General features: G+C 42.0%; 1 protein-coding gene across 3 annotated transcripts in view; it reads left to right on the forward strand.

Annotated features, from left to right (window-relative positions):
- Positions 1-15201, forward strand: part of LOC146621841 (protein unc-13 homolog B-like) — a 72423-nt gene that overhangs the window by 11069 nt on the left and 46153 nt on the right. For 2 of the 3 annotated variants that reach the window (XM_085367565.1, XM_085367566.1), the window contains exons 6-13: positions 369-443; positions 2049-2268; positions 2351-2578; positions 8323-8464; positions 9640-9809; positions 9959-10074; positions 12022-12185; positions 14310-14460. In XM_085367565.1, coding sequence (XP_085223691.1) covers positions 369-443; positions 2049-2268; positions 2351-2578; positions 8323-8464; positions 9640-9809; positions 9959-10074; positions 12022-12185; positions 14310-14460 — 1266 coding nt within the window. Of the gene's footprint in view, positions 1-368; positions 444-2048; positions 2269-2350; positions 2579-8322; positions 8465-9639; positions 9810-9958; positions 10075-12021; positions 12186-14309; positions 14461-15201 lie in introns of those variants that run through there. The other variant, XM_085367567.1, reaches the window with a different exon arrangement.

Below are 15201 nucleotides of genomic sequence, written 5' to 3' on the forward strand. Positions count from 1 at the left end.
ACTCTGCCTTCAGCCTCGACAAACCTGCCGAGCAAATTTGAAAGATTCCTGCTAATCGTTCATTACAAAGAGCCTCACAACTGTAGCAGTGCGAGCGTGCGTGAGGGTTCGTCCTCAAGGAGACAATACGTGAGAGTAGTGTGTTTCAGACAGTGTGCCTCAAAGACAAAAGGAGAACAAAAGCGTGTGTCGTTCTTGTGATGCTGAGCTTTCACTGCTTTCAAAGAAAAGCCCAACATCACACAAACTATTGATTTCCTGAATTTTAAAGCTGAAAGTTTTCTTTGTCTTTGTCTTGTAAACGTGTTTGTTTGCGTGTTTCTCTGTGGCTGTGAAGTCCTGATTTCTGTTTTCTCTCTCATTTCTAGTCTATGCTACAGTCCAGGAAAGCTAGACTCGCCCACACACTGGCCACACGGACCTCCCTGAAAGACGAAGAGCTTGTGAGTGGCCAAGTGCATATGCCATACAGATCAACACACACACACACACACACACACACACACACACACACACACACACACACACACACACACACACACAATAAAGGTGTGAGTTACCTACAGGGAGACTTGTCACCTCGATGCCAGCTAATGGGGACTCACGCAGACCTCAACTTATTTTTACAAACAGTCACACACACTTTCTCACACTTTTTTCCCTCCAACTGTTTTCCTGCTGTCATTATCCTGCAGATCCAATATACTGTAGGCTCTGGATTTTGCTGAGTCAACTTCAGACAGCTTCATGTTTTAATGGAGGCAGGGGCAGACTTCATGTTTGTTTATTATAGTTCATTCTGCAATTCTTTTCCATGCCTCGCCTGTGCCAAGTCATGATGGTGATTACATTATATATCAGAAGAAGCATTAATAATTAAAGTGCATAAAGTAGGTCACTGGATTTGGCAGAAAATGATACAGCAGAGGACAGGAGGAGTTTCAAAGGTTGGGATTTTCTTTTCAGAGTATAATTACACATGAAAAATTAAGAGCCTCTTATTTGGATGAAACGCAGTTTACTAGAGTCCTACAGTGTAGAAGACTTGTGCAGCTCAAGTGCAATGCTAAAAATAGACCATGCAATAAATACCGGCTCGCCTTATAACTGAGTGACTTTAGTTTTAAGGCCATAGGTTGTGTTGGTGGACTGAACCGTATTGATGGCCTCTCACCTTTTTTCCTATAATATATAAACCTTCATGAATTGTGTTGCAGACTCTTTATTTTGTTGGATTCCGATTCCAAGTTTGTTTCTCACCAATTCAGAAAGCCTAAAGGTTCATCCTGTGGCAAAAACAGTCGCAGACAAATGGAAATCAGAGGTGATAAAATCACAGAAAAGCACAAAGTGAAATCAAAAGGTCAGATCAATAAAAGTGAAAGTATTGATACAAAACAGTCATTTCTATTAGTAACTCCACTACACCAGCATCTCTACGATGGTAATTATAAAGAAAAGAATAAAGAGAGCATTAACAATAATAATGACTCACTTGCCCTCGATACAAAATTCACCAAATCAAACTGGGCTTCTTGTCAAGGTGTCCTCTGGTCTTGTATAGATTGTTCACCTCCTCCCACACTCCTCCTACAACATCAGAATTTAGTTCGTCAGAGAAAAGTCGTAGAATTTCAATCAAATTAATTGCTGTACATAATCAAAGCTCGCTGTAATTTTAAATGATACTTCCTTAAAATTACGCTGTGGTTAATTTTGACAGCTTTCCTGAATTACTTCTGCAGACCTTACTTAAATCAGACTACAGTGAACACAACTAGCTAATATATACTTTTATATAATTATGTATTACTAAGTGCGAATAGTCTTTTGTGCATTTCTGTCACTGACCTCATCGTCCTCTGTCTTGCCTTGTTATGCATCCTCGCCTTTTTGCTCCATATCAGTCTCTAAGCTGTTGTCTGCTCCCTCCGTTTACTTTCTTTGGGAAATGTTTTAAAAAACCAGTCCTACTCCTCGCTTTTATGCTTCTTTCAGACGCACGTTCTCTTTATCGCTTCCTCTCTCTCTCTTTTTTCCTCCAACAGAAAAACCACGTATACAAGAAGACCCTGCAGGCTCTCATCTACCCCATCTCCTGCACCACGCCGCACAATTTTGAAGTGTGGACCGCCACCACACCCACTTACTGCTACGAGTGCGAGGGTCTGCTGTGGGGCATCGCCCGGCAGGGAATGCGCTGTGCAGAGTGTGGGGTCAAAGTGCATGAGAAATGCCAAGAGCTGCTAAACGCTGACTGCCTGCAAAGTAAGTAAAGTTATTAAACTACCTGACAGCTGAATTGTCATATTTATTATTGCTTCCTGTGAACTCGCTGCATCGCCTTCAGGAGCGGCCGAGAAGAGCTCCAAGACCGGGGCAGAGGACCGGACGCAGCACATCATCATGGCCATGAAAGACCGGATGAAAATCCGCGAGAGGAACAAGCCAGAGATCTTTGAGGAGATCCGTAAAGTGTTCAACGTCTCCAAGATGGTCCACACCCAGAACATGAAGAACATTAAACAGAGTGTGCTGGATGGCACTTCCAAGTGGTCAGCCAAGATCACCATCAATGGTATTTACTTGTTACTTCTTATTTGAAGTTAAAGACCTAAACAGTTGCCTGTTTTCTCTACAGAGACCATTGAAATGTTTACGGTAGTTTTAAACTGGAGTCCAAATGCCGCATTTCACTACAAGGCATCCTTAATCTGCCTCTGCTTTTGTCTCACTTTCAGCTATTGAAAGATAAAAACACATTTGCACAAACTCTCCCCAACATTTTCAGACTCCTGTTAGGAGCAAATTTCTTGCAGACATCCAGGAAAAGTAATTCCCAGATTCTTTTCACTCTAGTAAAATGTAAAGGTTCCCTTTTATTATTGACCCTTTAAAGCCGGTCGGAGCAGAAACGCTCCATTTTGCCTAACTATTTTTAAATCTCAGTAGCACTGCAATCACGTGAGCTAGCGCAATATTTTTTTCTGCATATGAAACCGGAGGAGTTGTACTTACATCTTATGCCATCAGCTTGTCCTCGGTCACAGTTTCCTTCCACATATAGCTTTGCAAAAGCTGCATAAAAAGCACTTGCAGCAACAAAAACATAATATTCCAGAAACACGCTTTGCAGATCCGATCAGCTGTTCATAACACTTCCTATGTCCATCAGCGTGAACCATTGCATGTCCGCCATGTCGAAACCGGAAGTGACGTCATTTTTGAGGAAATGTAGTTTTTTACCATCAGGGCCTTATGAGCCTATACTGGTGTTTTTAAAAGTTATTTTTGACTTTATGACTTTCTGTGTCGTCTCTGGGATGCTTAGGACTCATATTGCACTGCTGGAAATAGTTTATTTTGATGCATATGCTGTTATTTTGCAAATTTGCATTATAATATTTATTTTCGTTTTTCCTGCAGTATATGAAAATTGGTGTATTTCAAAAATAAAACTATGAAGACACTTAAAATTAATTTCCTTTGGTGGGAAACTATTTTGTGCAACTTTTTTGTATTTACAGTTTTGAGGGATACGCCTCTTAAATTTCTCTAACTAGAAATATATGTTAAAAAAGCAAAAACGATTTTAAATTTTTTTGTAGTTTATTGCACTTTTTTGCAATTTATGTAATTACTATGCACTTAATGCAGACATATTATTAAAATTTGGGCTATAATGGTTGTATTGATGTATAGCAACTTGAAATGCTCCCAAAAATGGCTCCACAGCATGTAAAAATATAATATAAGCTCTGGCGGACTTGGTTCTATGGTAGGTCTTAAAGGGTTAACACTGACTTCAGCCACATTTAGTTTAGTGTATTTTAGTTAGGCCCCACATTAGTCAAAATAATCTCCGCTTATATGTGGAAAGTATACAGTAGTTACAGCACCAGCAAGACCTCCACAGGCATCAGTGACAAATATGAAACTGGTTTGGATGGTGGGTTGCAAAGTGTCTTGCAGAGGCAGCAGCAGCTTTAGTCAGGCTAATGGGTTTCAGCTAAGGTGTCAGCTGATATGGGCTGGGATCACCTGGGATTGGCTGAGTCCCTAAGGTGTCATTAATGTCCGTTAGTAAATAAATTCTTCTGGTAAATGCAAAAAACACACAGTGCCTTTAAGGAGGCCTAAATTTTAGTCAACCAGGCCTCAGTGCACAATTTCCGACACTTTCCCAAAGAGTGACTGTGGGTGTTAGAAAGTTGGAAAAGCAAAGCAGTTTTTTTCATGCATATTCAAATCCGATGAGAGTGTTAGGAAAGCTGGCACAGTTGTCGCCGACACCTGTGTAAACCTGCAGCTGTGTAGAAGTGAAGCAGAGTGTCGCTGAGCCGGAGCGCGACAGTTGCTAAAAAAATATCCACCCATATTCATAAAGCATCTTCTTTCCTCACACCGTCTACTGAGCTGTGCTGAAACTTTGACTGTTTATAGGAAGGAGTTACTAATTTGAACGGATTCACATCCCCACCTCTCTTCGCCGCACATCATCAGGACTGCCACTGTTACCAAAGCAACCAGACATATCACACCATATATTGGCAGCAGTGTTTCCATAGCAGCCATCACACCTTGTCTCCCCAATCAGCAGAGATGAGCTCATTTAAAGATGAGATACAGGGACGGGCGTGGAGCTGCTGCTTTGCTGAAAATCATTCATAACCTAATGGCTGTCATTCACTTTCCTGCTGAACGAGGTCTGACAAACATACTCAACCAATTCTTGATATGCAGTCATTGTCACGGCTGGGGCAGCAGTCGTGTGGTGGAATGGTAAATGGTAAATGGCCTGTATTTGTATAGCGCTTTTCTAGTCCCTTTTCTAGCGCTTTACACAACCTGTCATCCACCCATTCACACACACATTCACACACTGGTGATGGCAAGCTACAATGTAGCCACAGCCACCCTGGGGCGCACTGACAGAGGCGAGGCTGCCGGACACTGGCGCCACCGGGCCCTCTGACCACCACCAGTAGGCAACGGGTGAAGTGTCTTGCCCAAGGACACAACGACCAAGACTGTCCAAGCCGGGGCTCGAACCGGCAACCTTCCGATTACAAGGCGAACTCCCAACTCTTGAGCCACGATCGCCCCATGAATGAACGAGGAGCCAAGATGCAGATGGCAGTGGAGATGCAGGTGGAGATTTATTTACAGTGAAAAACCAGGTGAGGGCAGAACTGAATATAAACCTAAACTGGGAAAACTAACACAAACCGAGGACACGAGGCGAGGAACAGAGAGACACGGAGACATACCAAAATGATGCAGAAGCTTCACAGAGAAACACAGACGACGCGACACATACTATAAATACACACACCAGGTAACCAGGAAATGGCACACAGGAGGGGACACAGCTGGAAGTGATGGGCATAACGAGACTGACCTACAAAGTAAAACAGGAAACACACAGACTGTTTTACAACACAAAACTCGGGAACCCGAACAGAGCACAGAGGTAGGGATAATAAACACGACAACCAAACCCAAAGAACTAATACAAAATCAGAATAAACTAGAAAATAATAATAATAGACTCAAAGCGCTGGGTCACCGACCCAGGACCATGACAGTAATAGTTTTTTAAAAAGTACATGTTCAGAAGCTTTGGACGCATAATCTCTTTGTACAGTCCTCCTATCAGTGTGGCTGCTTGTAAGCACAAGAAAAGCTTTTCTCTGTAGTTGTAAATGGGATAAAACCCTTTAAACAAGTGAACTTTTTAAACACGATAAAGAAAAGGCTGCATGTGTCTATAAATTGATCAAGCTGTCTAAAACGTCAGTCATGTCATCCATCTGAAAAACAACTCGAAGCGCTTTTAACTCGAACCCCTCTGGACTGACAGGAGATGCTTCACAGAGAGCTCTTTGAAGACTCACTCGATTCCAGTAGGGAATAACCAATTTATATTCAAAATGCTCTTTAGCACAGAGACGTGGCCACTAAATGAACAGACAGCAAATATATGACTGGAACGTTATGGCTCATAACAGCATATTAATCGTACATTCGAACATACATCTCGTTAATCGACATTTTATTTGGGAAAAAACAGGAAACAAATGTTAAAGTGAGAAAACGGACCATTTAAAGAAATTGGGTAATTTTGATTTTGATGACATCATGTTTCCCACTGTGTGCAAACATCTGGGAACTGAGGAGACCACCTGCTGGACTAACAGGAGAACAATGTTGTCCCGTTCTTGTCTGATGGAAGATTCCTGCTGCTTCACAGTCCTGGGTCTTCTTTGCTGTAGTTTTAGTTTCGCGATGATGCAAATGTTCAGCACCCAGACTCTTCTACTGTGAAGCCGTGCTGTTGTTGTCTTGCTGAAATACACAAAACCTTCCCTGGAGAGAAGCAGGAGAAAGTCATCTGGCTGGGAGCATATGTTGCGCTAAAACCTCCTGAGCCCACGGAGCGATGCATGTGAATGCAGTTAAAAGGCTTTGCCCGTTATGCACAGAGATTTTTCAAGTTTCTCAGACTCTTTCAGTGATATTAGGCACTAATAATGGGATTTACATCATTCTGAATTTGTTCCACAATTTTTAGACATCATTCTTTGGAGTGTGGTGAACGTCTGCCCATCCTTACTTCTGAAAAACTCTGCCTCTCTTTTTATACACAGACAGGTCAGTGACCTGTCGCCAATTAACCTGATTGTCGTTTTTAGCACCATTTACTTTTCCAGACATTTGTTGCTCAATCCCAACTTTTTGGAGACGTGTTGCTGCCCTTGAATATGGTACATTTTCTAAGCTCAAATATTTAATTTGTTTTTTATGTTCTATTATAAATAAAATATGGGTATGCGACTGTCAAAGATTGCATTCTGTTTTGAATTATAATTTACTCAGCCTCCCAGCTTTTTTGGTGAATCTGGCATCAACAATGCGTTTTCTTCTGCTGAACTGCTGCTCGCGGGATGATTTTAGTATTTCAGGCCATTCTCTGTAAACTGTAGAGATGGCTGTGCAGGAAAATCCCAGCAGATCAGCAGTTTGTGAAATACTCAGACCAGCCTGTCCACAACTAACAACCATCCAAGTCCCTTAAATCACCTTTCTTACTCATTCTGATGCTCAGTTTGAACTTCAGCAGCTCATCTTGACTATGTCTGCATGCCTGCATGAGTGGAATTGCTGCCATGTGATTGCTCTATTTGAACATTTGCATTAACAAGCACTCTAACAGGTGTACCTAATAAAATGGTTGAGTGTAGATATTCATAAATGGCATAAATGTGTTATTCTTTTTTCTATTTTTAAAATTAAAAACGGATGTGATCGCCTGTTTACATTTCATACATGAACTGGCTTTTTTCAAATATTAGACACAAAAAACATGTCACACTCTTTAACTACAGTCAGTGTTTGCTGTTAAGCAACAGCTATTTATGGCCTCGGACACACACAGGTTGTGCAATCGGCATCATTTGCTACGTTCTGAATGATGAGACTCACCCTGAGCTCACCCTGCATGTCGAATTTCTGTCAATAACCTTCCTCCCGGTCCTAGAAAATGTGCGTGCATGTTGCTTAGTTCATTTGTCCTCAGGCTTCAGCTCTAGTTAAAGTCTGCAGCTATGAATAGTTCCCTTCATTAGTATGTGCTGCAGAAATCCCGCTTGCCTTCTCACCTGGATTAAAGTGACAGTGAGAGATGGCAGAAATGAAGTTGGCCCTCCTTGGTACCTGTTGACCTTCCGTTGTTGATAAATGTCTCCAGACACAATTCAGATCATCCGTCTATCAAAAAAGTTTTGTGCCAGCTGACTGGAGAGAAGCCAAACAGAGCCGGGTGTCACAGAAGCGGCTTTTCATTTATTGCTTGGTTGTTTTAGGAGAGTAAGGTACAGATGCAGCATACAGAATGCAATGTGCAAAAAGGAGATAAAAAAAGATTGCATGCCATGTGCTGCTGACACTACAGGCTTCACTACGCTCTGGTGCAACAGTGGGACCACATCATAGCCTCAGGGTTTTTTAAAGCCTACTTTCACCACTTGTTGCACAAAACCTCGCGGTTATTTAAGATATTTAGTAAAAAATGTTACCCAACATCTGCCTGTGAGTCACGAGTATTGTGTTACGAGGCTTTGCATAACTGTGTGGGTGATATTGTGTGTTTCGATGTGTATGTGAATGAGAAACCGAAAGATGATGGTAGGGAGTAGGTGTTTGTTGTTCTTATGCAATTTTCATAGTCATTTTCTCTGCGTGTGTGTGTGTGTGTGTGTGTGTGTGTGTGTGTGTGTGTGTGCGCGTGTGTGTGTGTGTGTGTGTGTGTGTGTGTGTCAGTCGTCAGTGCCCAGGGTCTCCAGGCCAAGGACAGGACAGGTTCCAGTGATCCTTATGTGACCATCCAAGTGGGTAAAACCAAGAAGAGAACAAAGACAATCTACGGCAACCTGAACCCAGTCTGGGAGGAAAAGTTCAGCTTGTAAGTGCAAGTTGCTGTTTTCCTCCAGGTTTAAAACGTAGTTGGAGCTGAAAGCTATGTGCCTCTGTCACGGTGACCCCGCTGTGCAAGAAGATGATTTGTAATCGTTTTCCTGAAGGTCCCGCACATCCATAGGAAACCCACACAGATGATTTCACTTGGTTCGTTAGAGGTCTTTTCAACACTGTGTGGGTTTGCACAGAGTATTCCTCGTGATCATCTTTGCTGTGTTGTTCCTGATCACAGCATCTTTTTTAAGTACACGGAGCCCAGTGGAACAGATGTAAAGGTGTGCAGGACTTAGAAATAGCAAAATGCATATACAGCAGTAGTATCAGTATCTGTGGTTCCTTTGGGTCCAATGGGTTGTGGCCTTGGGATCATATATCCAGGCAGATTAATGCCTGGGTTTTCATCAAGTTTTTATATTGTGGTCTAACATTGTTTCCATGAGGGAGGCCTGACATGTGAGGTGTGTGATTGTGCCGCAGCAATGGTGGGCGGTACGTTTCAAAGTAACACCCACGTCAATGTCTAGACCAAAGTTTCCCAGGAAAATCCAACTTTAAAGGCAGCAGTCATGTTAAGCACGCCTCCTGTCAGTGGGTTGAATGTTGTGGATGTTCTGTTTGATAGAATTTTGTATGCCCTCCTTTGGTTTTCATTGACTTTATTATATAATCTGATTAATAAGTAAGGAATATTTGAACAGCTGCAGACCAGTGTGGGTCAGTTAGCACTAATGCGTCTTATTAGCTTTTATTGTCTGGTGCAACATTGGTAGCCCTCTCACTTTGTATATTTATATGAATTTTAGAGCAGTTAAGAAGTTTAAAACTTTCCTCTGTACGGATAAAGCACATAAGAGGAGAGGTTTGGAGATTTAAAATATGCACGATGTAAAGTTGCGTCACATGCACTTCTTCAAGCTATATTTCAGCTTTGGGTTAGGACATCTATTTTTTTTTTTTTTTTAATAAATATAGCCAAGACGAAAACATTTTTTTTCCTTCAAATTAATGAGTCAGGAGCTGCTGGCTGCAGAGTGATAAAGCATGTGGTTCTTAAATCATTTCAAACATATGTTTATTTGCTCTGGGCTTGCATATGCCTCAGCTGCGTGCTGCCACATGTGTCAAAACAACAGCCCACCCACCTGTTCCCTGTCTGCACAGCGAGTGCCACAACTCATCAGATCGGATCAAGCTGCGGGTTTGGGACGAGGACGATGACATCAAGTCGCGAGTGAAGCAGCGTCTGAAGAGGGAGTCGGACGACTTCCTGGGACAGAGCATCATTGAGGTCCGAACGCTCAGTGGAGAGATGGACGTGTGGTATACCCTGGGTATGTAGTCACTCAGAACTCAGAGGATTATGGGAATAAATGTCTCAGAGTGTTTGTTTGTCATCTAAGACCTAAAGAGCATCTCAAATTCAACTCTGAGTGATGTTTCACTTCAGAGTAATTGTGTCTGTGTTTTTCTCTACTTACAGAAAAGAGGACAGACAAGTCGGCGGTGTCTGGTGCCATCCGTCTTCAGATCAGCGTGGAGATTGAGGGAGAGGAGAAGGTGGCGCCCTACCACGTGCAGTACATGTGCCTTCATGAGGTAAAGGACATCAAACATGTCGTGGGGACACTGACTGTATTTGTTAAACAGTTTGCTATGCTATAGTTTCTATTCAGATGAAGCTATCAACAAAGAAATGGTTAAAACAGCTTTCACAATTTACCACATAAAAGAGAGACCACGGCACGAGCACAACGATTATGGTCGTGTGCGATAAGTCTGTTTACAATTGAACGGGGTCAGGTTGACAATTACATGCAGTCTGTGTGTGACAATACTGCAGTCAGCTGTGAATAAATCAGTGCTGTGTACACAGAGACATTAAATCAGATTGAATTAAACAGAAATTCAAATTAGCTGCTTACATTTACCAGAGAACTTCAATCTATACATCTAAAAACCACAAACCAGGCGAGAAATTTGGGTGTAGTGATGGATGCAGACCTAAACTTAGAAAAACACATTAAGACAATAACAAAGTCAGCTTACTATCACCTCAAGAATATATCAAGGATAAAAGATCTGATGTCTCAACAGGACCTGGAAAAACTAGTCCATGCATTCATCTTTAGTAGGCTTGATTACTGTAACAGCATCTTTACAGGTCTACCTAAAAAATCAGTCAGACAACTACAGCTCATTCAGAACTCTGCTGCACGAGTCCTCACTAAGACCAAAAAAGTGGACCACATCAGTCCAGCTCTGAGGTCTTTACACTGGCTGCCTGTCCGTCAGAGGATAGACTTTAAAGTTCTGATGCTGGCCTATAAAGCTCTGAATGGTTTAGGACCAAAATACATCAATGACCTCCTGACCCAGTATGAACCATCCAGATCCCTCAGGTCATCTGGATCCGGTCTTTTATCAGTTCCCAGAGTCAGAACCAGACACGGAGAAGCTGCATTCAGCTTTTATGCTCCTTATATCTGGAACAAACTCCCAGAAAGCCTCAGATCAGCTGAAACACTCAGTTTATTTAAATCCAGGTTGAAGACTCACCTGTTCTCAGCTGCATTTGAATAAAGCACCAAATCCACACTTTAAGCTTAAATTTCAAAACTTACATTTAACTACTGATTTTATCTGTTTTGATTTTATATACTGTTGTTTGTTTGTTTGTTTGTTTGTTTGTTTGTTTGTTAATTAGTTAGTTAGTTTATTTGCTTGTTTTATTCAATTTTAAATCATGCTTTTTATTTGTTCTTGTTTCTAATGTCTCTGTAAAGCACTTTGAATCACCTTGTTGTTGAATTGTGCTATACAAATAAACTTGCCTTGCCTTTAGAGTCCAGCCAGAACCTCACAGGTTTGAAACTGAAGTTTCTCCACAAATAGAGACGCAGTGTAACTGCACAACGGCACGGGCGCTCGGTGACCTTGTTTTTATATGAATACAACCAGAATATAACCAGCTGAGTCACGTCTCCTATTGTAAAGAGACTCGTGGCAGTCAGTCTGTGTGATCTGTCTGCATTTATTGACCAGATGGCAGATTGGATTGTTTGGAAGCAGGTTGCCTCCCACCAGTAACCCTGCACGCTCAACCTCTGGCCAATCAGTTGGTCACTGCAGCTTTTTGCAACTGGTTGCTGAAATAGAAAAATATCTGTGCAATCACTGATAAACCACTGATGCCATTTTTACTCCATTCTTACTGAAACATAACTACAGAAACAACAATAAAAACAAAACAGCTTAGGGGCAGCAACCGAGAAAGACTGATCACCTTCAGATTTCAGGTGAGAGGAGGGCACTGAAGGAATGACTTTTGATTGTTTTTGGTTATCCGAAAAGTCTTGGAACGTTTTTCACACCTCTTTGGGATTTCTGTTTGAAATGGAAATATTCATAAATACTTTTTGAGGATCAGTAGACACACGTCTGAGTCTGTTTGCTAACACAAAACAGATTCCTAAAATAAACAAAGTTGTTTCATGTGGTTAATAATTACAGTTACATTTTTAAAATTTTAAATCCTCTCTCTAGAATACGTTTCACTTTACGACGGATGTCGAGGGAGGCGGCGCGGTGAAGATCCCGGCCGCTCAGGGAGACGACGCGTGGAAGGTTTACTTTGATGAAGTGCAACAGGAAATTGTGGATGAGTTTGCGATGCGTTACGGCGTTGAGTCCATCTTCCAGGCCATGACGTAAGCTCTGTTTGCAAACTTACCGAACACTTGACTACAGTCCATCCAACAGGCTGTGATGTGAGGTAGATGTATCAGGAGGGGCTCGTCGGTATTATTTGTGGACCTGTGTGTTTCCTGCATGTTAATGTGATGGGAGGCATTAATGTCATGAACTATAAACAACATGCAAATTAGTTTATCTCACCTAATGAGAAAAGATGACCCCTCACCTCAGAGATTTCCCTGCTGTTTGGTTGGATCATTGCAGGCAGGGGCACAGAAGCACTCAGCAAGCATTCATACACACATCCTGGTTTAATTGCATTAATAATGTCAGAATTTGGGCTTAAAGGGACGTGTGTTGGTTTTGTGTGCTGGGAAAAGGAGCGCAATCACATAACGCAATCATGTGGGGAAATATTGAGTGAAGTGAAGCTGTAAGCAGAAGTGGGCCAGACTCTGTCCCAGCGGAAATGTGGATATGAGCCGTTCAATGACACAGCCAAATGAAAGTGGTGATTGGAATATACAAGAACACTGTGGCCATTATAGAAGTCTCACTAAGAACTCGGTGAACCGAACAGCTCCTTCACCGATGAGGAAATTAATTTATTCACCTGTTTTTAGGACCCTGTCTAACATTTCACACACTCTAAATGGTATGTGTGTATTTGTTTGTACCAAACAATTTATAATTTTGTGGATAAGTTTAGAAGCAATTTGGCATCCTGCAAAAGTGAGCTTCTAAGGGCTCCGCTTCAAACTTCCACACTGGGAAACATCAATGACATCAGGGGCCAGACACTTGCAGCTTCTGAGATGTTTTATTTCAGTAAAAAGAAATTAAATGTCAGTTTCCCTAAAAGCTTGTTCACATACATTATGCTCCACTTAACATATAAAAAAGTCATCATGTTAGTCAACTGAAAAAATGCATTCTGATTACGTTTTACGTGAAGGTTGCCGCACAGTTGCCATACAACTGGCTGTTTAATTAAATGTAATATATTATTTTTCCCCTCAATATGACAACTCAGTGTAGTGTCTGCTTTCTGTGTGAGAAAGTTTGTTTTTATCATGTAGTTTCTCTGCTCTTTACAGCCTCTGCTTCTCAGAAAAAGCTACCACTCGCAAATACTCATATTCTTTTTGCAGCATCTTCCACTGAATGAGCCATTTCCTCTGCGACAGTGAAACCTGGTTTCATCACTTTGAGATTTGGCTCAAAGACAGTTTTTTGCTGTAGCTGCATGCATCTTTTCAGTTCAGTGGCTTTCTGAAACCTCTCCACCCCCTCATATGACTCCACATCTTTTGCTGGCGTGTGGATTCAAAATGACAACACAAAGAATATGAGATCATCTTGTGACGCGTGGATACAGGGGCCAGTCTTTAGAGTGAATAAAGGAGTTCCCATTCTCCAGCCTCCGTTAAAACTGGCTGCCTTCAGCATCAGCTTTCCTGTTTTGTGTCATTCTGTGTTTGCTACATTGCTGCTAAGATATTTAGACCACAGCCAAAACCAAGTGGACCAAAACTGATTCAAATGTAGCTATGGGGACAGAAAAATGCTTGCACATCTCAGATTTTATTCTACACCCAGGGTATGTTTGCACCCAACTCAAATCCATTTGGTCCATCCATATCCAGTTTCCTTTAGCTTTTTTTGGGGTCTTCAGAGGGAAATACTGTTTAACTCCCCCCCCCCAATGTTAAATCATCATTGGCAATATTAATTTCGGGTCCACACAAGAAGTTTCCTTCTTTCTTCATCTTCATTGACTTAATTTTTTGATCATTTCCCGTCCGTCTCTCTTTGTGTCTTTTGTTTTTCACCTTCTCATTATGTTTCGCTACTTCCTTCCTGCCTCCCTGCGTCCACTTCAATTACTCTCTCCCTTTTCTCCGTAATTTATATCCTCCTCCTGCTTCCACTGATTCCCCCTCTGGCCTCTTTATGTCTCATTCTCGACCTTCTTACCCTCTGTCCTCACCTGTCTTATCCTAATTGCTTACCCACCTTCCTTCCCGCCTCTCCATAACCACTTCTGCCTTTTTTTAACCTGCTAACTGCATTTATATCCTCAATCTTCCTTTCTCTTTCTCCCCTGCCCGTTTCCCCACATTTCTTCTCCTGCTCAGCCAATTCTCTTGCCTGTCCTCTAAGTACATGCTGTCAGGGGTGCCGGCAGTGATGAGCACCCTGCTGGCCAACATCAATGCCTTCTACGCCCACCCCACCGCCTCCACCAATGTCTCTGCTCCAGCCAGATTTGCAGCCTCCAACTTCGGGGTAAGTGAACACCCATCACGATAAAATATAAATGTAAAGTTGATCATCCAGTGAGAACATTTTGGGACGTGGTAAAACTGCAGTAATTCTCATGCTAAACTAAAAAAGACTAAAGAGATAGTTTATTAACATGATGTATTAACTGTCAAGAGCTTCAATGAGAGGCAAGCTGATTAAACACACACACTATGACTCAGAATAAAGGCTTAGAGTGAATGAAGCTGAAGGCTGAGATGAGACGTTTGTAATTCTAAGTGTCAAATATTGGGTAGCAGTGGTTGGCTCGTTTTCTCTTTGTTAGCTTTTTCTCTTCAAAAAGTTACATAATAATGGAGCTCTATTATTTCTGTGTCTGTCCTTGTGGTAGTGGAGCTGAATCAGTCTGTTAGACAAGGTGCTCTGCTGACTGTCCAGTAAGTGTTGCAGAAGGCAGTGAGGATTATTCATGAAGCTTCAGACGTGTGCCAGTCACAGAGCCAGTGTTCCCAATTACTTTATTCAGTCTGTTGGTGTCACCAGCTGATGATGCTCCCCCAGCAGACCACAGCTCTAGATGCAACAGAGCTGTGGTCTGTTAAAAAACCTCCAACATCTTGCTGCACTGCACAGAGACATACAACACCTCTGTGTTGGTCTTTCAGTTCAGCCTGTCAATGTCGATGCCCAGGTTGTTTGTGTACTCCATCACATCAGCATCCTGTCACAGGGTAGACACAAGACATGTAGCCATCCTCTTCCTTC

This window comes from Diplotaxodon limnothrissa, linkage group LG12 (genome assembly GCF_057381915.1).
Source record: "Diplotaxodon limnothrissa isolate DT_005_m linkage group LG12, D_limnothrissa_male_GT1.1, whole genome shotgun sequence".
Lineage (NCBI taxonomy): Eukaryota > Metazoa > Chordata > Actinopteri > Cichliformes > Cichlidae > Diplotaxodon > Diplotaxodon limnothrissa.